A 23063-nucleotide genomic window follows, 5' to 3' on the forward strand; every position below is an offset into this window, starting at 1 on the left:
CCAACCAGAGCTCTATTCCACAGAGCAGAGCGGGGCCTGAGCACGATAGGGGAGGGACTTCCTGTGAGGCAGTTGTTTGATGGCAGGCAGCTGCGGGGCTGACACGTAAACTCAGTTAAAGGTGCTGCGGAGGCCATGTCGGAGACCTAAGGCTCTTTTTTCTCCCCGGACGTGTCTGAAGCGCGGCAGCAGAGTCCAGAGGAGGGAGCCGGAATCGTTAGACTGACTTTAAACTGTATTTTAGAGGAGAGACGCCAATTTGATCGCGAGCGGAACCTGAGCGGTTACTTTGAAGTCCCGGGAAAAGTAGCGACTAAAATAATGCACACGTCAGCAACGATTCCAACTTAAGCAGGGTTTCTACTGGAGATGCTCGGAGAGTGACGGAAAGAGCAATTTCAGGCTTCACTGGGACGCTGAGAAGTTGGGACGGAAGTTCCCAGCAGCAGAGACGGGGCTTACTGGCGCAGACAGCGGGGAGGGCTGCTGGTCCAACATGGGAAACGGGGTTTGTTCCCGGAGGCAGCGGAGGATCTTCCAGTGTCTCCTGTTGGTCACCGTGGTCTGTGGAATGTTCTACGGGGGGATGATGTCCTACGAGATGCACAAACAGCTGAGGAGGACCGAGGCGATGGCGCTGAAGTACCAGCAGCACCAGGAGTCCCTGTCGGCGCAGCTCCAAGGTAAAAAGAGCGACGCAGGCGTGATTTACAAAAGCACGGAGTCCGGTCAGCCAACTGCTGCTCCAGGCTCGGCTCGGCTCCACCGGACCCACTTTCGGAAATAAGCAGGAGGCCATAGAACCATTTACAAAACAACAAGGCTTCCCATTAATTAAAGCAAAAGTTAGCTTAAAGTTGCAAAATTACACAAAAGCCCATCAATAACATTATGCATGCACGGAAATGCGTCTTGCACGATGTCTAAGAACAAATTAATCAAGTCCGTCACAAACAAAGGCAAATGCGTGCATGTTTCCATGCTCAGTACAATTCTATCGAGTTATTGATTATTAAAGCATCATATAAGAGTTGAGAATGAAGTTGTAATACAGAACATAAACTTTACCCAACAAACGTATGATGTTGTGCTAATTTGTGAGGTCAGACATTCTCTTTTGTATGCAACTACAATAAGACTGAAGTTAGAGCCTGTAGCAGCGCGCGCGGGTGGTAATCGGTGTGTCCCAGGTTCACCTTGATGTCACGGCTCAGCCACAAACCCCTGTCTGCTAGCCTCAGGAACAGTCTTGATCAGTTGATTCCTCAGTAACAGCTGTTAAACATGTTTGATGCTTACCGGTAATCGGTTCCTCATGTCTGAGGTGGATCACAGCGCCCCACCTCAGACGTGTGGGTTGGATCTGAGATGGATCACAGCGCCCCACCTCAGACGTGTGGGTTGGATCTGAGAGCAGCTTCCTTCAAATAGGGTCACTGGCTGCACTGACTGAAAATTTGTAGAGTTCACAGAACTTTACAGCTCTAGACAGGACAAACTCTTGTTTGTGGTCACAAGAAGTGAGAAGTGGTTTAGTTCTTGGAACTGAATGTAATGTACAGTGACTTAAGTGCACACTCATCACAGCCTATTTTAAACGGTTGTTGGCTGTTGGCTGTGAAGGCATCTTAAGGTGTTTAAACACGGGTAGTTAGTTTATTTAATATGCAAGTGAAAGATTAATATTTTAAAATAGAATTCTTCCTGTGAAGGTGTCAGCTTTTATTTGACCTCATTCTTCCTCCAACCCAAGCAACAGCCTTCACTTTCTGTTACCTGTCATCCATGTTGGTATCTGAACTCTGAACAATGCTGGGGTCAGTGCGGTACTCGAGTTGAAAAGCAGTCAGTTGCTCATTGAGCCAATCAGAATTCACTCGATATCCACTGTTGATTGGTATGTTTTTGTGTCCTATATTTAGAGGGGGAGCACAGCACGTCATTTAAAAGGTCACATGATTCCCTCCCACAGATGCCAACTACCGTAGATGTAAAAACTCAGATTTATAAGTGGCCTCTGAACCAGAGAAGCAACATTATTGCTCTTATTTCTAAACCTGTGTATGAGAGTGTGCTGACCACCTGGACAGGCTGCTGTTACCTTAACTCTTGGGTTTTTAGTTCTGAAGCCAGTTTAGCTGCTTTAGAAGCAGGTTTCTCAGTTTTCAGCCCTCTGAGGTTTCGCAGATTTACTCTGTTACAAATGGGATGAAAAGAAAGATGAGCTGAGAAGCTGCGACTGCTCCACCATCACAGGTTCCACCAGTTTCTGAACATCTGGAGTTCATTTGATGAAGTTTAAACATGTTTAATTCAGCTTTATTTATATAGCATCTGTTACCGTTGGGGTTATTGCAGACTGAGCAGGACTGGGCTCAGCTGGACTGCCCCCCGTCCCCACACACCCACACATACACATGAACACACACACAACCGCATCTTTACTTTGCTGATCTATATCACTGACCCTGAAGGTGCTGGTGTTCCGGCCCAGTGCAGGGATCAGAAGGTAAGTGTGTTCCTACAGCTCAACCACCAGCTCCATGGTCCCAGTTCTCTCACACCTTAAATCAGGCAATGTTCCCTCTAAGCTGCACGCTTGCGCAATCGCGCACTGCTTGCACATACTCAGCGCACAAGAAAATCTATGCAGCGCACAAAATAAAATTCAACAGAAACGTATTAATTAATATCTAATGTTAGAACTGATATAATCTAGTTAATTAGACCAGTAATATTGTTTTCTGCACCATTTCACAACGTAACTCAATGAGCGACAGGTGTCCAGCCAATAATCCGAAACAATTCACTTACGCTACGCAGCCAATCAGCATTGACAGTGTTTGCGTATGTGCCCTGCCTTTACTCGCCGTGCAGGTTAGCTAGCTAACAGCAGTGCAGCGGAAGAGATGCAAATGCTAATCCCTTATCATGGCGGGCAGAGCCACATCCACAAAGTCAAAAGTAGCTTTGTGATCTTTACACATCTGAAATTACATAAATGGAGGTGATTTGTCTCAGCTATAGAGCAACTAGTCCTTTCTGCTGAAACTTGTATGATTTTGCAATCATACAAATATACTGTCAACACAACAGACTCTAAAATGAATAAAAAGCATTAGAAACAAACGCTGCTGAACTAAGATGGAATTCTGACTAAAAATGTGGGTTTTAACAAGGAAAATTAGAGGGTCCTAATACTTAACCAGGCAGCAAACCTCTCAGTCAGAATAATACATTAAATTTATTTTCCTGAATACTTTCTCGGTGTGACTAGAATCTGAAGTTTTAGTAAGTGGTACCATTGACTGTAATGAGCAGCAGGATTGAAATGCCATTTTCATCTGGCATTTTAGCTAAAAGGTAGAATTCTGATCCTCACCTCAGACACAATGACTGATGTATTGTCCTTTGGTCCTCTATGTTACATTTGTCCATCATATTTTGTGATTTATTTATTTATTTATTTTATTTTTTTACATTAGAAACTGTAGCTGAAAAACCCATAATGTAAACGTAAATACTGTGGTAGTATAACAGTGCAAATCAGCTAAACCTGCCAGAGCTGAGGATAAGTGTCTCTATGATGGAAGCAACCTCTGCTCTTTCCAGATGTTCCCTCTAACAGCAGGATCGCACCTCTCCTACACTCTCAAGGCCACTTGCTCTTTCTTTTCATTCTTCTCTTGTATATACTTTCCACCAGACTGAAGAAGAATAACTCTTCACCTTTTTCTTTCTTCAGTGGTGTATGAACATCGGTCCAGGTTAGAGAAGTCTCTTCAGAAAGAGCGTTTAGAGCACAAAAAAGCCAAAGAAGGTGAGGTCATGCCCACTGCAGCTTCAAGAGCACCTACTGAAATAGAATCTGAACAGGTTTCTTTCTTTTTAGATTACCTGTCCTACAAATTGGAAGCACAGCAGTCAATTAACAAGGAGAAGGTATTTATCCACCTTCATGATGGTTCTGAATGACTTCAGGTGTTCATCCTCTAAAGTTCCACCTGCTGAACTGGGATCAGGAAGGTCTTTGTTTCTGTGTTTGAACAGCAAGACTCCATCAGCAGACTGAACTCTCTACAAGTGCAGCACCAGATCCTGAAGGTACACATCTGGCTGAGCTCTCCCACCATCATTGCTGCTGTTAGTTAAGACTTGTGGTGTCTTCTGTCAGAATCAGCACGAGGATCTGAAGAAGCAGTATTATGACCTGCAGGACCAGCACCAGGCCCAGGGTGACGACCACAACCGGCAGCTGGACGAACACCGAGAGCGCTATGACAAACTGCAGCAGATCAAAGAGCTGGAAGTCTCCCAACTCAAAGGTGGTAAAACAAATGGGCTGGAGGATGCTAGCTCTTCATTTGTTTCCATCTTTTGACCTAACTAAATAAGGTCTTGGTGTTTCACAACCTAAAGAACACAAACCTTAAATATTTATTTCTCTCCATTTTGTCTGCTGCAGCCTCAGATGCTCAGCAGGACAATGTTGTGTCCGGTCTTTGACGTGTCTGGCTTTGGGCTTGCAGACAGTATGTTTAACCTGAGGGAGGAAAATAAACAGCTGAGGAAAGCTCATCATGACATTCACACCCAGCTCCAGGATGCCCAGGTGAGAGCAGCCATCAGTCTTTGATCAGAGATGTCAGATTCCACCTCTCTCCATTAGCTATCCTTCCTTCATGCCGGTGGCTGCATGTGTTCAGGTTCGTCATCAGGACCTGAAGGCGGCCCACGACCAGCTGGCTCTGAACCTACAAGACCACAAAAGTGCTCTGGCTGCAGCTCAGGTGGGACATCTGTGTTTACTCTGCTCAGCTCTGGTTCTATTTGCAGCGGTGGTCTCTCACTCATTCTCTTCTGCGTTAGACAAATCTTTAAAAAGCAGAACTAATTCTCTACCTCTTTACATGCTGGTCTGAGTTCTAACAGCAGTTCTACAAGAACATTCAAACCAGTCACCCTGAAGGACAGGATCAAAGGTCAGAGAGAGGACTCTAGCATCCACGAGCCAATCTGCTGCCCTCTCATCAACTTTAGGAGTTCAATGAATCTTCAAGTTCTCCAAGGGAACCTCCCAGTGGGATTAATGATGTCGTCCATCCGTCTGTCTGTCATCTATATCTATCTGTCCATTTATGTCTGTCTTTCTATCATCTAAAACTGTCTGTCTGTCTATATCTATCGCTGTGTCTGTTTATCCATCCACATAAAGGATGGGTAGTATATCTATAATGAATCGGGTTGTTTCATTTTTCTAGACTTCCTTTTATTGTTCTAGAAAAGGGGGTCATCATGGTCCAAAGATTAGTAGAGAAAAGCTCTCTTTGGTTTCTGTGGTTCTATCATAGTTCGGTGATTGTCTGTCCTCTTTAGGTGCAGGTGGATGAATACAAGCAGCTGAAGGAGTCCCTGAATGCAGCCTCTAATCTGGGCCAGCATCACCCCAACACTCCTCAGCACCAGTCAGTAGCTGTTGACACACCAGAGTCCCGCATTCATGAAGCCGAGAAGACCAGAGTCCTGGACCTGCCAAATAAAGATAAGCCAGGACACTTCCTGGACCAAGAGGAATCTGAATCCAGGGTAATGCAAGTGCCCTCTTACTAATAACCCAAAGATGCTAAAACAGCTACTTTTTAAATATAAATAAATGTAAATATAAATCTTTGTCACCCAGTTGGGGGAGCTCGGCCAGTCAGACAAGGAGGGAGAGGCAGAGAGGAGGAGGGAGCTGGAGGAAGAGGAGATGGCTCAAGCAGGCAAGCCTGAGAAGCTGGAGGAGGATCTAGACCAACCACAGCAGGAGGAAGATGAGCAGCCAGAACCACAACAGCCTGATGAGAACACTGCGGACCAAAAGAGGGGTCGTTCTCAGCAGGTCAGTTATCCCTGAACTCTCTGGACTGAGACTAGCACCTCCAAGAAAAGGGCACACCTTGTCTACAGCCAATGGAACAGAAGGGGGTGTGCTTAAATCATCCCCTATTGGTTAGATATAATAATATTCCATGGGTGAAACACTGGTGGACACTGTAGAATCTTTCTGAGGTCCGCAGTAGCTAACAGAGTGACCATGTTTGTTTTCTCTTTGAGCCTGTTAAAACCAAAACTAAATCTTTACCTGGATTCACTCTGACTTTTCCTCCCTGCAACCGTCTCCTCTGTGAAGAGCCTCCATCAGCAGGACACCCCATTGGAACACATGAAGTCACCCTTTGACCAACACCTTGAAGCTCAACGGGCCGAGGAGCGTAGGCGGATCCAACTGAGGCAGGCGGACCTGCAGCTACAGAGAGAGAGGGAGCAGAGGCTGAAGGAGGAGCAGCAGCACACAGACACCAACAGAGAGGAGCAGCAAAGGTCTGCGTCCAGATCATGGGTTCAAATGGTCTGAAATGTTGTAAGGTCATGATTTTCAAATCCATTCAAAGCCTGTCTTATGGTGCTGGTAACAGGAGGACGGCGTATGAGAATATGGACACTGACATTGTTCAAGGAGAAGAGGATCATCACACCGATGATGAAGGTGAGACGTCAGCAGTCCATTCGGTTTAACTTTATTTACAGGGCAGCTGTTACAGTAAAGACCGTCTGCAGACATGTGACAGAAACCCTGATGGTTGGATGTGTCACATGTGATCAGACAGAGACACACACCTGCTGAATGAAGAAGAGGAGGAGGAAGAGATGAAGGTGGAGCAGAAAGTCCCACCACATCAACAGGTGATGCTCTCACACGCACACACCCATCACCACTCTTGAGCTGTTACCTTGGGACTTTCCCTCTGCAGGCCGTCATAGATGGTGAGCTGGACCCTGAGGATGACCCCAACAACCAAGGAGAAGATGAGTTTGATGAGGCAGAGGATGAGCAGCCGCAGCACAGGGTCACTGAGGAGGAGGATGAAGAGGAGCCAGCAGCTCTGGGCCAGCACAGAGACACACACTCCCACCAAGAGCCACCAGCGCCAGCTGTGGAGGAGGAACTGGTGGTGAGTGAATAACACAGATGTCACCAGCAGGTCCACCTGTGAAGAATAAAGATCAGAATTGGAAGAAAGATGTGAACTTCCTTTTTGAAATTTCTAGATGGCTGGAAACCCGGACCAACAGGAAGATACGGTGGACGACCAGTACCAGGAGGACTTGGAGGATGAGGTGTGTAACCTGAGTCATTTTCAGATATCAAAGAGATGTCTGTCCTCCAGAACATCAAATTTACTGTCTACTGTCTCCATGTTGGTGAAGGCTCAAGAGGATGTGGCTGGTGGGCAGAAAAGAGATGTGATGGAGGAGGATCCATACAATGAGGACAACATTGAACAGGTGAGTTTTCAGCAGAATCAGAACCAGGATCAGTTCTTCTGCTGACGTTCAGATTTCTTTGGGTTTCACTGACAACCGAGCAGCCTCTGTTGAAGCCCTCTCAGCCAACATGTGCTGGTTTCAAACCAGGAACCAGTCAGACAGGTTCTCACAAACGCTCATGTTGGTACCCAAGGTGACACTTTCATACCTGCTCTAGCTGCTGATGTGATTCAGATCCTGCTGAAACTTGTCAGAACTTCAACTCTCAAGCAGCTATGACTTCAGACAGAGAATCAGACAGAGATGATCAGCTCCACATGGAAACTGTGAACTCATTGAGTATCAGTCATATTTACTGCATGGCTACATGCACGTGAGGGTAACATGAACCAGTGTGGAGATCAGGTGAGGAATCTGTTGCGGTGTCACATTAGCACCCAGTTAATTAAATTCCTCCAACACTCGTTTTCATGAAAGTGGTCCAGGTTGATGAATTGTGACGTATTACTGTCATCACATGGTGGTTTTGTTGTCATTAATACCCCCTAGCAACCTGCCCTCCATGAATCTGACTCCCGCCCTGCACGCCCCAACATTCAAGTATTCATTCCTTTGGTCTGGAGGGTGGATTTGCATTGAAGGAGGGTGGGATGATATGATGCTGTCTCTGAGAGGACTTCGGTTTCTTCTGCTCCCAGTGGTGAAGTGAAGCTCTTTAGTCAGAGCAAATAAAGCTGCCCTTCAACCATGATGGCCGGGAAAATGGCTTCACGCACACATACTGCTGAGAGCAGAAAAAGAGTAATTAAACATGTTCATTCAGGAACACGTGCTCTGCACAACTACATATTATGCGCAGGCTGCTGCCACGTGGAGTGACGGGTATCTTAAAGCGTCTTGTATTTTTATAAAACACAAGTTGTGAAGCAGCTTTAGTCAGAAAAGAACCTTTTACTTCCTGTGACAGTCAGACTGTGGAAAATAACATTCCTGAATTTTTTTGTTCTTCTGTAGAAGCGACCAAAAAAAGTGGAAGACCAAGAGAACGAGGAAGACAACTATGAAGAGGAAGAGGAGGAAGTGGAGAATCATGTTGTCCGAGTGAATAAGGGAACAAACAGGAGGGCAGAGATGTAAAAGCGGCAGAGACTGTGATTGCACTGGCTGCCTTCCGAAATAATGGGGAATAATTCATCCGTTCAAGTGTCGGAATCAGGAAAATGAGGGCTATTGTTCAAGGAAGTTGAGCGCACCCTGCAGTGTGGGAGTGGAACTGTGGAAATGGGCCACATCTTTCAGGTGATAAATGGATGTAGAAGCTTTTTAATCCTGTTTCTCTTCTGCTCTTCTGATCTAACTGTTGTCAGACACCCGGAGAATGTATTTATCATGTTTTATCTTTGTGCAAAAGAATTTTTAATGTCCTGTAGTTCAGAATTTTTATTCAAATTATGCAATCTATTTTCTTTGTAGAGTCCACATCTGAAATTTCATGTCATTCTTCTCTTATTTATTGCTGTGCTGACTGACAATCTTTCAAAAGGTGCAACATTTCCTTTGCTCTGAAGCAATATCTGACACAGGAGTACTGTCACTGGATATTTCTGCCATGAAAGACGTGAATGTGCCTTCTCTAGTGTGGATTTCAGGTTTCCTGACCAACTTCTCATGTCTTTTAGCTGGAACTTGTCACGTGGACTGCTGGTTTAAATTTGCCTCATTCAAAACAATTATCTGTAAATTCCACTGTTTACTGTACAATGTCTAGTAAAATCAAGATTTTGTGTATGATTCTATGTTTCATCTGTTGTATTTGATACCTAAAGAACTTTTGATTTAATCTGAATGACATGCAGAATAAAGAGTTCAACAGATTTCATCTCTGTCCGATCTTAAAATCTCTAAACTTCTGTCATGATTTATGTCAAAACTTTGGTTACAATTGGTGGTTATTAATTGTTCCTCTGAGGTCATGTGACTGCTGGCATTTGTTAGCAAAATACCTCAAAAACTTAGGGGGATTTCAATAAAATGTTAACGAAAAGCTGATTACATTTTGGTGAAGTTTGGTGATGGTATGATTAACTTATGATCTTCCAAAGATCATAAGTTAATCTTTATCCTCTCCCAATGTGGAGGACATGCCCCCAGGCTCACACTGCTCTCACATTTGCAGTTCCATCACAGGAGTTCGGTTTTTAAGAGACAGAGCTCTTTTTTTTTTTTTTAAACTAACTGATTTCACTGGGAGCCCCGACCCTGATCCCAACCCTGACCTAGAGCTTGACCCTTACCCTAAACCCAACCCTACCATGACCCACAGCATCAATGATCTGTGAGATGATTCTGGTGTCTTCTTGTCATGTCAATGTCAGAGACAGAAAAGTCCCATTTGAGGGTGTCACAGATTGAAATGAGCAATAATGCTGCTTCTGGCATAAACAACCTTCTTTCGACACAAAAAAATAGTGTTGATTCATGTAAAAATAGTATTAATTTATTGTTGACATCCAGCTATAAACCTGTATTTAATGACTGTTAGAAAACGGGAATGTGTGAGTGTGTGTGAGAGACACCTGCTGCTGGGGGTTCGCAGTTCATTATCCAGTCAGTCAGAGGACGCGAAGCCATTATCCTGCTGAGTCTGTCTGCTGAATGATTGATAAACCTGCAAAGGTTGTCCTGTTTGGTTTCTTGGGTTTTCTACCTGTGTAAACCTGGAAAATCTACAGAAGTCAAAGAAAGTTAGTAGATCCGCACAGATTAGGACAGATTTTCCAGCCAATAAAGGCAAGTCAGCCATAACCAATTTACATACACCTGAGACCTAAAATCTAGAAGACATTTACTCTTTGTATGTATGAAAATGCTTCTGCTTCATTGCTCCTTATCACATTTTATTTGAAGGCATCCCCTGTGATTGATTCTCTGTCAGACCTGTCCACCTTCATAAAATGTTGCAGATCCTGGTACTTTCTGGGAAAAGCAGTCTTGAGGGTGCAAAGTCTTCTAAGAGCTTTGGAATTCCATCTAGGACCTCCAACATTGGCAAACAGGTAAAAACCCTGAAAGGTGATGGAATGAGATGAGGAAAACCAGAAGAGAAGAGGGAAACAAAGTTCAATAAACTTCTAAACTGTAGTGCTGGTGATTATCTTCTCTCTAGCATCCCAGTGGAAACTCTCTAATCTACACTGGCTGAAGGCAGGGGTGGAACCTGACCTAAAGCTACACATACACAACCCTAAAGATGGAATTCTTTGACACACAAAGACATCAGATCAGAGATTCCTTCTGGCTGGAGAAAAGTCCTACAAATCCTCAGTGTGGCTAACCAAGGAACCAAAGGATTAACGGTGGATTGATGATACACTAGTTCAGTATGCATTTTAGTTACGGAGGTTTCATTTTTGAGTGCACCATCCACGTTGATCTTGTCTGCTCACCGTGCACGATAGTTCGGTGTGAAGGAAACTGGGTTGTGGAGCAGACTGAGCGAACGGAGTGAAGCCTTTCCCAGAGCTCCAAGTCCACCCAAGGACCTAATGGCATTCTCAGACAGACAGAGATGCTCCACCACGGGGAGCTTTGGCAGCTGGCGCAGACCCACCAGATGGTTCTGCTGCAGGTTTAGCATTTTGCACCTGCCAAGAGAACAAGAACCAGAACTCTATTGGTCACATCAATATCATGCTTGCCAAATAATAGCTGGCTTGCCTTTGTTGGCTGGAAAATCTGTCCTAATCTGTGCGGATCTACTTCCTTTCTTTGACAAACACATCACCATCAGTGTAATCATCCATCACAGCTGGAACTCCACCTATCCGGGTGGGAACGACACCTGCTGCTATTCAAATGACCAGGCAACAGAGGAGACAGCTACCGAGACAACCCTAATCAGGAGTGGGGAACAGACTCTTTCTGGCTCATCTGTGGAGAGTTTTGCATTTGATCAAGAGATAGAAGCAGGAGGTCAGCATTTTAGAGCCAATTAGACCAGAACCAGAGGGTGTTCTGTGTCTCCCAGCACAGAGTGTGGGGGCCAAGAAGACAGGCCAGTTCACAAGGAAAATAGAGTTTCAACAGGAGTTGAGACACAAGCGTGGTGCATTCTGGGTAGTGTGATTCCAACCTTGGCAGGCATACAGAACTCAGGTCAGTGAGCGAGTTTGAGACCAGCTGCAGTTTCTCCGCACGGATGAGTCGGTGGAGGATCCGGAGGAAATTTTCAGACTGAAAAGGATCACCCAAGTCCTGGTAGGACAGGTTCAACTCCTGAGGAAAGACAGGAAGTTGAACCATTACAATCTTCTGGAAACTGAACCAGTCTGTTGGCTCACCAGACAGTTTTCCCAGTTCTCCTGCAGTCGCTCCTCCCAGTTCTGCCCTTCGTCCTTCCTCCTCTTTCTATCTAAACAGGCCTCAGCCACCTCTCCTTCAAACAGTTGATCCTCTGAAGGTCCTTTTAAATGATATGATCAAAAATCATTTCATTATTGCCACCTTGTCATTTATCACTTCAGCCTCGCGGTGCCCCAACCTCTTTTATGTCAGACAATATTTTTAAGATGTGTCGGGCAAATAATAAAACAGAATAAAACGATATGACTAACACAAAAACTGGTATTCCAAAATATAATAATAAAGGTGAATCCACTGTGTCATTGTATGTAACTTTGTTAGCAGTGTCCTGCTGGCTAGTGCCAACAACATAACAAGAGTAACATGCTGTCAAATCAAGATACACCAAAAAATAAATATAAAGTACATGAAAAATACAACTCATCATGATGCTAAATCAGCGACAGCACTAAGCTTCTTTTTGTCTAACCAAATGGTCCCATCTAGGGGTAATGGGAGACAACCACAACCGAAGTGTGTTGCTTGTTTCCAGCTGACTCCTTCAGTTTGTTTTGGTTGTTGTTACTGCAGAAACCCCCCTCACACACATATGATGTCTTAAATGCTAACAGCTGTGTCTCAATGTCCTTTGCTATTTCTGTGATGCGCCAAGTGACAGTGCTAGCCCACAGAGGCACCCGTGCTATCTTTTTAACCACAGCCTCTCTAAAAAGTTCGGAGTGGAGGCCCTCAGTAATTGCTCCTGTCCTGCTTTTTTCTTTCAAAATACCCCAAACGCTTGTTTTGCTTGGTCTCCAGGTGGCGAAGCAGTTTTGAAGGCTTCATTGCCTCACTGGAGAGCCAGTCACCACATATTATGCAGAGCGGGCTTGGTGCGTGGAAATAACCTATCGCAAAGACTCCAAATTTTAAGTCATTCTCCTGATATTGTCTGTTAAATGCTGCTTTCTTTTTCTTAGGGGTCAAAGGCTCTTCTGTCTCCTCACTGGGCCTTTTTTCCCTTTGCAAAGAAACTTTCCAAAGATGTCCATTTTTTACTCATTCTGCTACATGACCGAGACAAGCATCTTGATGTGAGTTCAGATTGATTCATAGACAGATGAAGGAGAGGATTTGGTCACTTTTAAAATAAAACATTGTTCAGATTCATATAATAAATAAAATAATTTGTAAATTATTCTTTATGTGGGCCCAGTACCAAACGACCCATGGACCAATACTGGTCTGTGGCCCGAGGGTTGGGGATTGCTGCTTTAGATCTTTCTCTTATGTAAACAAATGTCTTCACGCACATCCTGCAACTGCATTTATGTCTGAATATCACAGAAGATCACCTTCTCTGACCCTGGGGCATGTCAGCTGATCCCCTGTGACATCACAGTGGTTGAGATGTTGCCACGACACAAAGCAGAAGCGACTTGAGGGAAGCTGAGGAGAAAAGCAGAGTGAACGTTGTAGTTTTAGCTGAGTACAATGTAACACAAGTCAAACATGTGACAACATTCACATATGGATTTGTGTGTAACAGACATACAAATGTCAATGAAGGGTAAGCATGAGAATATGTCTCACTGAAGTCTCCCTTTGTGACACAAACACACGTCACTGTCCTGTAGACAGGTTTAGGCCTTCACATCTCTGCAGGTGGCATCAGAGCCAAGAGCAGGTCCCTCAGCTTTGTGAGATAAAGCTCGTTCCTTTCGTGATCATCTCAATCATTCTCCTGTGATGCAGCCTCAGCAGGAGGAAGATCCAGGAGATTCTAAATTCTCAAGTAAAACTGTTGTTTTCTGCTTCCTCCAGACTGATGCACTCAGTCTTTTCCTAATTTGACCTTTTAACCCCCCCAGCACTCATCCCACATAGCGGTTATTAGTCTGTAACTCAACGCGTTCCTGTTATTCTAGACCTGGCTCCTGCTGACCCTCCCACAGAGGTCAGTGCCTCACATCCTGTCAGAAGAACAGGAGATAAAGCAGGATAAATGATGGCGGAAAACCAATCTAAAGATCATCAAGGCTTCCACTAAGACTAAACACTATATGGTTTAAACAACTTCGTCAGACATTACAATAGTCAGCACTGCTAAAAATGAAATATAATTAACAAATCCTGACAAAACACAATAATGATGGAAGGACAGGTTGAGCTGCAGGTTCACATTCAAAGAGAAACTCAAGGTGGAACATTGGGTGATATTCAGTGATGAGACTTAATAATAATCAATATGGCGGGAATGGACCAAATAGAAGACAGTTGACAGATAAAAGGGAGCAGGCGTGAGCGTGTGTGAGACTCACAGGAGTAGACCCGAGTCCAGAATCAGGCCTCGGGTCGACGCAGCGGGGCGCATACACGAGGTCAGAGGACCACGAAGAGCTGGATTTGGGGACACCGTCTGTGAGGGTGTTCACACCTGAAGAGCTGAGAGAATGAGGACAGACGCTAAGACAGAGGACAAGACACAGTCCCACCTCCGCTCCCTGGTCCTGGATGGAAGCCTTTCTCTTCCGTAATGTAAGCCGAGCTGTGTGCTAAAACCCTGAATACCGGCCGGTACTGGCTGGGTCGAGTTACCCACAACCCGGTTTGACATTGCAGATTAGCGCACGATGCTGCCACCTGAGCAGAACGAGGGTGTTCCCTATCCTATCCGCCACTGGGACACAGATGATTCATTTTATGCCTCAATTCTTTTAAAAAGTGACATTCTGTTAAGATGAAGTAGCTCATTAGAATCGCTGATTCTCATTAGAATCAACCTGTCATTGAACCAAAATTGACAGGACACGATCGTACCTTTCGGACATGTCCTTATCTGCTCCTGATCGGCTCCTTCCCGCCCTGTAACCCAGTACCAGTCACCCATGAGCCCGTTGGGTTTGCCTGGATGAGGGTTTGCCTGGGTTTGCCCACAGACGAGGTTCTGGGTTCTGTTCGCTGGTTCTAAACCATAACACTGAGCAGCAAACTTCAGAGGGCGGTGTCACAATTCATGGTCACACCCACATTCCACCGAGACCCTCCCAACTCGGACTCTGATTGGTAAAACTAGTGAGGCGCTCGTTGATTGGCCCACCTTCAACACTAAACATGCTCTCTGTAGGAAAACAGAAAATATTTAAAGCTAGCTTATTGTTATGTTTGTTAATCTACTTTTATAATAGATTAATGGAAAATTGAGCAACAATCTCAATCTGATAGCTTGTTAAATCAGCTCTTTAATTAGTGCACAAGGTGGTTAAATGTCACTTAAAGACAAAATATGAAAGAGGCAGCCAATGCTGTCAAAGGACCAAAGTACTGAAAACATTAAATTACATAACATAAAGAAAAACATTAATGACCTGAGACATTTTTGTAACTTTTCACATTCATGATTTTATTGAGTAAAAGAATGAATACAGCTGGTGTTCCACTTTTTGCCTGTATATACTGTACATCTATGGTGGTGCTTCACATCCATATGTCATAAAGGCTTCCCACTGTAGTTACGTGATTCCTATGCTTGCACGTATTTAAATCAGCCACACAAATGTGATAAGGCAGAATAGTTCTGCAGCAGGTTAGCCTTGCATGAACAGATCTTTTACTAAGATTCATTATATAAAGGACAAAATACTTGCACAAGTTGTATTCTCCAATAAATACTGAGAATATACTGTATGTCTGTGTGTGTACAGAACACGGTATCAAAAGTACAACAACATGAGTAAAATGTGACAATCTCAATATTCAGTAACCTGTGTGTTAGCTATGAAAGATGAAGTGCTTGTTCAGAGAAAAAGATTCTGTGCATCAGGTTTGTGTATGCCTGGGGTCAAAGGGGAGTATGCGTCAGAGAATGACCTCATCAGTTGTTCCTGTCATGCATTTAACCACCGTTCTAGAGAATATTCACAACGTTAAAGCTTGCAATATTCAAACACACGTATTAAATGTCCTTTTCAGCATATTATATACTGCATAATATACAGACTTATGTTTGTTGCCCTTCAGGGACAAATAAAGTATTTGAAATAAAATGACGCGATGTGGAGAGTATGAACCCAGCTGATGATGGCGCCAGAGGACAGGTTTCTCAGGTGTGACCTCAGTTCAAAGTTACAGGGAGTCAAAGTCCGGGCCAGTGGCATCGATAACATCAGGGGTCATGACCCTGCCCATGAAGAGGATGGACCCTGCAAACCCCCCCGCAAAAACAGGTTAAAAAGTCCTGATATACACATGCGTACGTCACATGACACACACCTGTCCTCCGGTCTCTAATGACAAAGAAGAAGGGGTGATCAGCCATAACTTGCGGGTACAGCACCAGGGTCCGGGTCAGGGCGACTAGACCTGACAGGAACAATAGGAGGTGTTTTCAGTCAGCAGGAAACAGGACATGCAAACCCCTTTTTGACTACGCTTTCGTTTACCTGAGCCGACGGCTCCCTCCAAACCCTCCTCGGTCACCTCCAGGTAAGCCTTCTGAACTGCCTTCCCGATGTACAGATCTTTACCAGCTGACGGACACAATAAGCAGCCTGTAGATTGTTTGTCACTCCACCACAACCAACGATAAACAGCTGGTCTCATTCTGGTAGTTCTTCAGGTACCACGTAATGATATGGGAGTTTGTCATTTAAAGTATTTAATCAGAGCTTTCAGCTAACTTCAGACAAATAATAACAGGAGACATCAGCAAATACCAATTCCTGTCTCAGCTCTCTCTTCTTTATCTGGGTCTATTATTACTTCATGAAGTTCCACTTCTGACCTGTTCACTTGGTAGCAGTTACTGTGGTTACCTCCAGAACTTTGTGGAGGCGACTGTTGCATCACATCAGCTGGAATGTGGACTCAGGCTAGGTTTTTGATCAGGGATCAAGGAATCAGGTTATATGTTTATGTGTGTTTCTACCTATCATGGAAGAAAGATCAGCTTCTGTGGAGAAGACGCTCTTTATCCCAAGCTCCTGCAGAGTCTTCCTCAGGTCAATTTTCTGCTCCATTTTGAAGCTGTTTGGATTTCAGTTTTAGATTAATGCTCAAAAACATTCAACATGTGTACAATATATGAAGCTACCTCCTAACTTTAGTTCCTGTGATCGATATTTATACCAATGAAACAAGGTGGTGCAACAGGATGGAAGACTTCTCATTAACATTCATAACAAATGATGCAGGAGAGTTCCAGGATGGACTGAGCTGGGTAAATAGAGCGAAGTTGCTAAGCTGGCAATACAGTGAGGAGTCAGGAAGGTGTCTCACCGTGGCAGGTAGACTTCCACCTTCTGCAGCTTTACGTTGTTGGCCCATTCCTCCAGCAGGGGCGCCTTGATGATTGGCTCCAGGGAAGACAGAGGCACCTCCTGACGTGGAAGCACGATCATCATGGACAAGTCTTCCCCCTCGTACGGCATCTCCAACACCTGGTACATCCCCCCCGCTTCCTGTGAGCCGTCACTGAACTCGCCTGGAGGACCAACATAGAAGGTTTTTCATTTTAAGCTGCACGATTCTTGACCATCTCATCTCATCTGAGCATGTCTACATGTGTGAGTAAGTCTAGGTTGACACCTTGGACTTGTGAAAAAAACCAGACAATCATCCTAATTTTACCCAATTCCCTTGAATGCAGCATCCTGGGGACGAAGCACTCAAAAGTTGAGGATTCTACAGTGAGGAAGTTGACAACTCCTGTACATCAATGGCATTATGTTACCAACATGCATGCAAACACGTGCACGACACTGACTGGTAGGCGAGCTGTCAACCATCACCGTGTGATGTGTTTTTATTGCTGCACACAAATGCAAGTTTATCCAAAACACCCGAGGTTATGCAGCAGAGTGAAGGACTCATCACCATCTTACAAGCTAAGGCTGATGTACCAGTGCAGCATAGAGGGAGGAGATGCTCCTGCAAATATTTCACTTACTCTGCTGTTCAAAAACCAGAAAGCAAACAGAAGCCTCCTCCCTGAGAACCTGTCTCTGTTCTGCTGCACACACACACACACACACACACACACACACACACACACACACACACACACACACACACACACACACACACACTCTCTGTAAGTGTGCGCAGGAGCATGCGTGCACTGCATTAACTTAGGTGTACACACCTTCCGGCTGCACCAAAATAACCCTGATACATCAGTTTACAGAAGCGTTGCAGCACCGATCTGTCGGAAGTGGAAGAGGATCCATCTTACCTGCTTCAAATCCTTAATCCTTAAACCAAAAAAGATCCTTCTCTACAATTTATAATTTTTTCAACATGCACTGTAAATTTATGCGGACTCATCTAATTTTCACTAAATTTGTGTGAAAACCTTCAGCTGCACTCTATTTCACCAATTCTGGATTAAATGTGATGCTGACCACTCATGTGAGAGGCTGGAAGGATTTAAAACTGCCCCAAAATAGCAGAAAAGGCAGAAAAGAGGAGTAGAAAAAAAAGAGCCCTCCTAACCCTCCGAACATTGCTAAATTATATCTTAGATAAACATTTTTAACAACTCCAGGAAATAACTGAAGAGCTCCTGCACTCTCTCTCTCTCTCTCTCACACACACACACACACACACACACACACACACACACACACACACACACATACACACACACACACAGCACATCCTCACCATAGTAGAAGTCTCCCTGTTGGTACATCATCTGCGTCTGGACCTCAGAGCCGTCATCTTTGCTGAAGGAGAAGGTTCTGGTGTTTTCTGGCCTGAACTGGATTTTCCAGGAGCCCCTGAAATAGATGGCATTCACCAGCATGAGGCGGGTGATGCCGCTGACGTCCTCAGCCGACATCAGCTCTCGGATCATACCTGGAAGCAGTCATTTGTGATGTGCATTAGGGTGGATGCACTGAGCACGAGTGCAACATTTGAAAGAAGAAGAGGTCATAGGTCATGTGATCCAGTGTCGTGAGAAGACAGTTGCGCGGTTCTCATTCACTCACTTTCTGTATGGTTTTCCACCCAAGTGTTGATCTGCTTGGCCACGGCTGCTGACTGACTGAAGTCTACCATTTCCACATGGGCCTTGAAGTACTTCTTCATCAAGTGCAGAAACTCAGGGTTAAAGGTAACACCCTGCTGCAGGAAGAGGATGTTGGCGAAGCGGACCACATGGTGAGCTTCCTTATCGGCCAGAGGTGCTGTGAGGTTCTGAAGCAGTGAGAACTCTCCACCTGATGAAGAGAGAACCTGCTATGGACATCCGTACATAACCGAGGTGGTTTTTAATGTTTAGATAGTGGCTGACTTGACAAGAAACACATCAGATACTGTCACGGTGACAGCCACGATTAGATATAACAGGCAGGATTGAGCTTCCTCCCCCAGTTGGGTCTCACCTGACACCAGGTGGCTGAACCCTGCAACCTTTCGGATCTGCTCCAGAGACACCCCCCTGGCTCCCAGCCCCACCATGCCCAGGGCGACAGCTACACTCAGAGGGGAGAAAATGATGTTGTCTTGATCGCCTCCTGCCTGCAGCAGGTGGTACAGTCTGACAGAGAACTCTGCTGTGGGGTCCTCCGGCACGTCTGTACCATGGCAGTAATGGCATTGTAGCATCAAAGTGAGGAGAACGAGAGGGGACAGAATGTCTAACATAGACATTGCAGCTCAGAACACTGAAAAAGGACGACAGAGAAAAGTAGAAAAAGGGTTAAGGAGATTTGAGGGAGGACAAAAATGGATAGATGAGGTGGTGAAAGAGAAGGAAAAGAGCAGGTGGAGAGATGGACAGATGGATGGACAGTAAAAGAGGCATGGAAAGAAGGATTACAGAAGGAATGAGAGTAGAAACAGATGTAGGACAAAAAAAGAAGTAAACATAGAGAGATAATGAATGAGTGCAGAGAGAACAAGATTGTGAAGGGCTGGATGTGAGCATCCACAATGTCTCTCAACATCAGCAGGGACAATAGGGAGCAGCTAGAAGCTGAGCAAGCCTGAGCTGCTGTGTGCTCCAAATTCCTGCTTTGACAGGACAGACCATCAGTCAGGTTCATCAATACATTACAGCTGAGGATAAAGCATTTCCAGTCTGTGCTGTTGTTCATCTTTCATCTGCATCACAGCAGGTCAATGTGTGTGATTGCAACACTGTGTTGACCTTGTGACTTTTGAAATACTGTCCATAAAAGGTTCTCATCTGTCCTCTGGTGATGTGGACCTGGATGTCCAGTCTGCTCAGGTGCCCCTCCCACGTCAGCAGGGGAAACCATCCTGGTTTAAGTTGCACCGGTTCAATTCTGACAACTTGATTAATTCCATGGAGTTAAGTCAGCGACCTTTAGCAGCACCTAATCTCTCCCTTTAATTCTCAGATCTGCAGGTGACATTTGGAGAATGTGACATCACTCACTTTAATTCTTACTGCCATTTAAACCCAACACCTTTGAATAGTGTGCTTTATCATCCGGCCTTCACAGCCATATTTCCACATCCAAGTCTCTGTTGCCAAGGCAACTGCAAGTGACAGATATCTGTGGTTCAGCTAAGCTGACAAAGAATCAAAAATATCTTCTTCCGTCCACAGACCAACAAATAATTCCTCCTTTTGCTTAATGTTCTCTTAATGAGAGCTCTTTGCACGCATGTACACGCATGCACACACACACATACATGGTGATGCTCCGCTGCTCTGATAACTTCAGGGTAATCTGCTGAAATTTCAACAAGTGTATGTGAACCTAGCTAGAATCCTAAAATGTCAGTCAGATCCAAGGTTTCTGAAAGTTCAGAATTGGACTGGACCTGGATGAGCTCTCAGGGGTCAGGAGCTTCAGGTCCTCAGACATCAACAGATGTTCTTCCATCATCAGTCTGAATGAAGGAGAGGAGCCTCAACGTCAGGTCAGCTAAAATACTCTGGTTGCTGTAATAGTGTGTGTGTGTGTGTGTGTGTGTGTGTGTGTGTGTGTGTGTGTGTGTGGCCTCCAGGGGAAGAGACAGAGATGAGAGAACTGAAGACTGAGGTGATAATAAGGGTGGAGTAGCTGATTATGGCAGTGATGACTGTGTTGCTTCAGGGAGAAGAAGGTTGACTTGACAACGGAGATGAAACAGACCAAGAGGCCATCATGGTGACTACAGAGGCAACTAGACAGACAAGTTCAAGAGGGAGATGTGAAGGGCTGTTTCAGGGCTACTTCACTCCTCCACCACACCAACCCAGAACTGAGGAGCTCGTCCTCTACAACCACAAAAACCAGCCAGTCATAGACAGGTGGTGAAGGAGGACGCTTAATTAATAATTTATACTGCTTATTTAAAATGCTTCTATGGATGTTTGATTGTTAAAACAGTTTTGCAACATTAATCAGCAGATTTCCTCCCCCCTAACCCTCACACACACAAACCCTCACGCACGCACGCATGCACGCACACACACACACACACACACAATCAAAGATTATAGTTGAGACTCAGCTGCTTTAAAGCTGCTGCTGTCTGGATGGACTGAACCAGAAGAGGAGAGTTCTGCAAACAACCGCAGATGCAGATAAATGTGGGATTTATGGTCCAGATTATGATTAAACCAGGAGGGATTATTGTTGCTGAGCTGCTGGGCCGACCGGAATTAGGAGATTATTATTTTAAAGAGATCAGAGGTGAGAGAAGGGAAATATCACTGATATATCTAATATTTACATTTCAATGTATGGACGGGATGTATTGACTTTTTTCTGTGTGTGTGTGTGAGAGAGAGAGAGCAGGGGTGTGTGGATATGGCTGGATCTGGCTCTGTTACTACATTCTGCCTCGTTAATTCACACATGCGCCTTTGCATGGAATTTAAGGACAACGATGCTGCTGCAAAATCAGTGGAAAACAACAACACAACAACAACAACACAGCAAAAACAGAAGCTGTGTAGTGACACACGTTCCAGCTTCAATCGCCTCAAATAATCCGCTTTGGCCCTCACTAAAACGCCTCACATGTTTTTTCGTCAGTGTTTGCTTAAACGTCCAGTCACACCAGCACATTTATATTTAAAAAAAACAGTTATATGGTATAAAGATGCTGCTGTTTCCCTCTTGTAATCCTGAATAGGTCAAACTTGCGGTTATGTTCATTAAGGGTGCAGTGGAAGAGAAGCAGAAAAGGGTTCTTACCGATAAACGCAATCAGATGCGGTGGAAGGAAGGAAGGATGGATGGATGGATGACGGGCGGATGAGTGCACTCTCTCTTTCCTCCAGCGCTGCGGTTTCCTGCCTGTTTCCGCTGCTCTAGGCCACGCCCTCTGTCCTCCCATTGGTTCGCTCGATCAAAGAGTATCCAGTTCACTAAATATGCATCAGTTCTAAACATTCTCCACGTTCTCATTAGCTCTTATTTAAGTGAGATTTAATGTCATAGCCGACTTTGGTTACAACATTGCTAATAAGTATCTCACCTGTTATATCGGTAAAGGTGGTTATTCTACTCATCATCGGTACGTTAGGGGAGTTTTTCCTTGCCAATGTTGCTTGTCTGGGGTCAGGCCCTGGGATTCTGGAAAGCGCCTTGAAACAATTTTGATTGTATAAGACGCTATATAAATAAAGACTGATTTGATTTGATTTGATTTGATTCACTAAAAGGTTTGCCTTGTTTAAATTCGTCAGCTCCATTTCAGACCGATGAAGTGCATCTGCTTAAGCAACTATTATATGTCTTAAATGAGTTATTAATCATTATTAAACCGTCAATGTCTGTATTTTATTTATTTATCTCACGACAAAACACGAATAAAACGATGCTATTATGACAAGAACCAAATACTTTCTGCGGGAATATTTTATAAATACGAAATGTTGTACTTACACTTGTGCTTATGTTATACTTTAAAATAATTTACTTCTTCTTATTTAGCTGAATTTAATTAATTTTTTTCTCCTGTTGGGGCTTTCACCAGGCACCAGGTTGGTCGGAACGTTCTTGTCTTTGCTCCCATCTAGCGGCCATCGGAAATGACACTAGCCAGATTTGACTTTCACTTCCCCATCTGCAGCGATTTCTCTAAAAGCAGCAGCATCACTGTTGTTTATGATGATGCACCATCACATGTAATTACAGCAGTAAAACAGGAGGGCCTACTTAGCTGGAGAAAAATGCTGTTCTAACAGCAGCGTGATGATTATGTGACACTCCTTTTTCTTGTATTTTCCTCCTCCTGCCTGTGAAGGTCAACTAGCTCTCTCTGCAGGGCTCAAAATTGTGCATCAATATTACATGTGTAATAAATGAAAGCAGTCCTGCAGACTGTTAGAAGAAAAATTAAATGTCGAGCAAAGCAAAGATGTTTAGTTTGAATAATGTCAACATGGAGAAAATGCTCAGGAGGGCCTGCTTAGCCGGAGGACCAGTAAATGCTGTTCT

General features: G+C 44.5%; 3 protein-coding genes across 9 annotated transcripts; 1 reads left to right on the forward strand and 2 right to left on the reverse strand.

The window, feature by feature from the left end:
* The first annotated feature begins 69 nt into the window (after positions 1–69).
* On the forward strand, positions 70–9185 carry golim4a (golgi integral membrane protein 4a). Of its 3 annotated transcripts, none has more exons than XM_011617195.2 (16): positions 70–683; positions 3746–3820; positions 3893–3942; positions 4051–4104; positions 4175–4325; positions 4530–4612; positions 4707–4790; positions 5377–5586; positions 5681–5881; positions 6173–6363; positions 6435–6529; positions 6647–6726; positions 6795–6995; positions 7093–7161; positions 7252–7329; positions 8326–9185. In XM_011617195.2, exons 1-16 carry the CDS (start codon positions 497–499, stop codon positions 8446–8448), a joined length of 1932 nt encoding a protein of 643 aa, XP_011615497.2. In that variant the 5' UTR covers positions 70–496; the 3' UTR covers positions 8449–9185. The 3 variants fall into 3 exon arrangements, with proteins under 3 accessions (XP_011615497.2, XP_011615498.2, XP_011615499.2); XM_011617196.2 differs by having other exon boundaries at positions 6459–6529; XM_011617197.2 differs by lacking the exons at positions 70–683; positions 3746–3820 and having other exon boundaries at positions 3891–3942; positions 4466–4612.
* On the reverse strand, positions 6899–14662 carry LOC105418248 (uncharacterized). Of its 4 annotated transcripts, none has more exons than XR_003889979.1 (9): positions 14473–14662; positions 13974–14097; positions 13008–13101; positions 11652–11773; positions 11444–11586; positions 10758–10955; positions 10257–10376; positions 9888–10037; positions 6899–7031 (listed from the first exon to the last, which is right to left on the reverse strand). XR_003889979.1 is itself a non-coding variant. In XM_011617205.2 (7 exons), exons 1-7 carry the CDS (start codon positions 14481–14483, stop codon positions 10259–10261), a joined length of 810 nt encoding a protein of 269 aa, XP_011615507.2. In that variant the 5' UTR covers positions 14484–14662; the 3' UTR covers positions 8715–10258. The 4 variants fall into 4 exon arrangements, 1 of the variants encoding a protein (XP_011615507.2); XR_003889978.1 differs by having other exon boundaries at positions 10249–10376; XR_003889977.1 differs by having other exon boundaries at positions 9888–10376.
* Positions 14663–15037: 375 nt separating this feature from the next.
* On the reverse strand, positions 15038–21936 carry serpini1 (serpin peptidase inhibitor, clade I (neuroserpin), member 1). 2 transcript variants are annotated; one of them, XM_029844090.1, is made up of 9 exons: positions 21816–21936; positions 19041–19322; positions 18645–18875; positions 18316–18510; positions 16930–17134; positions 16580–16677; positions 16095–16181; positions 15925–16014; positions 15778–15854 (listed from the first exon to the last, which is right to left on the reverse strand). In XM_029844090.1, exons 2-9 carry the CDS (start codon positions 19306–19308, stop codon positions 15778–15780), a joined length of 1251 nt encoding a protein of 416 aa, XP_029699950.1. In that variant the 5' UTR covers positions 19309–19322; positions 21816–21936. The 2 variants fall into 2 exon arrangements, with proteins under 2 accessions (XP_003976318.1, XP_029699950.1); XM_003976269.2 differs by lacking the exon at positions 21816–21936 and having other exon boundaries at positions 15038–15854; positions 19041–19308.
* Between the last annotated feature and the right edge of the window lie 1127 nt (positions 21937–23063).

Source organism: Takifugu rubripes, chromosome 11, assembly GCF_901000725.2.
Source record: "Takifugu rubripes chromosome 11, fTakRub1.2, whole genome shotgun sequence".
In the NCBI taxonomy this organism is placed as follows: Eukaryota; Metazoa; Chordata; class Actinopteri; order Tetraodontiformes; family Tetraodontidae; genus Takifugu; species Takifugu rubripes.

What these genes read in the sequence shown, in the direction of transcription:
- LOC105418248 (XM_011617205.2), bottom strand. An exon ending in ATGCCCCAGGGTCAGAGAAG is followed by an intron (nt 11,774 to 13,007) that starts GTGATCTTCTGT and finishes ATCATTTAAAAG; the next exon opens with GACCTTCAGAGGATCAACTG. An exon ending in AGTTCTGTATGCCTGCCAAG is followed by an intron (nt 10,956 to 11,443) that starts GTTGGAATCACA and finishes TTCTCTTGGCAG; the next exon opens with GTGCAAAATGCTAAACCTGC.
- golim4a (XM_011617195.2), top strand. Translation starts at nt 497, where the DNA reads ATGGGAAACGGGGTTTGTTCCCGGAGGCAGCGGAGGATCTTCCAGTGT. An exon ending in CCTGTCGGCGCAGCTCCAAG is followed by an intron (nt 684 to 3,745) that starts GTAAAAAGAGCG and finishes TTCTTTCTTCAG; the next exon opens with TGGTGTATGAACATCGGTCC. An exon ending in CCCAGCTCCAGGATGCCCAG is followed by an intron (nt 4,613 to 4,706) that starts GTGAGAGCAGCC and finishes GCATGTGTTCAG; the next exon opens with GTTCGTCATCAGGACCTGAA.
- serpini1 (XM_003976269.2), bottom strand. Translation starts at nt 19,308, where the DNA reads ATGTCTATGTTAGACATTCTGTCCCCTCTCGTTCTCCTCACTTTGATG. An exon ending in GTGGAAGTCTACCTGCCACG is followed by an intron (nt 16,678 to 16,929) that starts GTGAGACACCTT and finishes AAATCCAAACAG; the next exon opens with CTTCAAAATGGAGCAGAAAA. An exon ending in TGATCTTTCTTCCATGATAG is followed by an intron (nt 16,182 to 16,579) that starts GTAGAAACACAC and finishes TGTGTCCGTCAG; the next exon opens with CTGGTAAAGATCTGTACATC.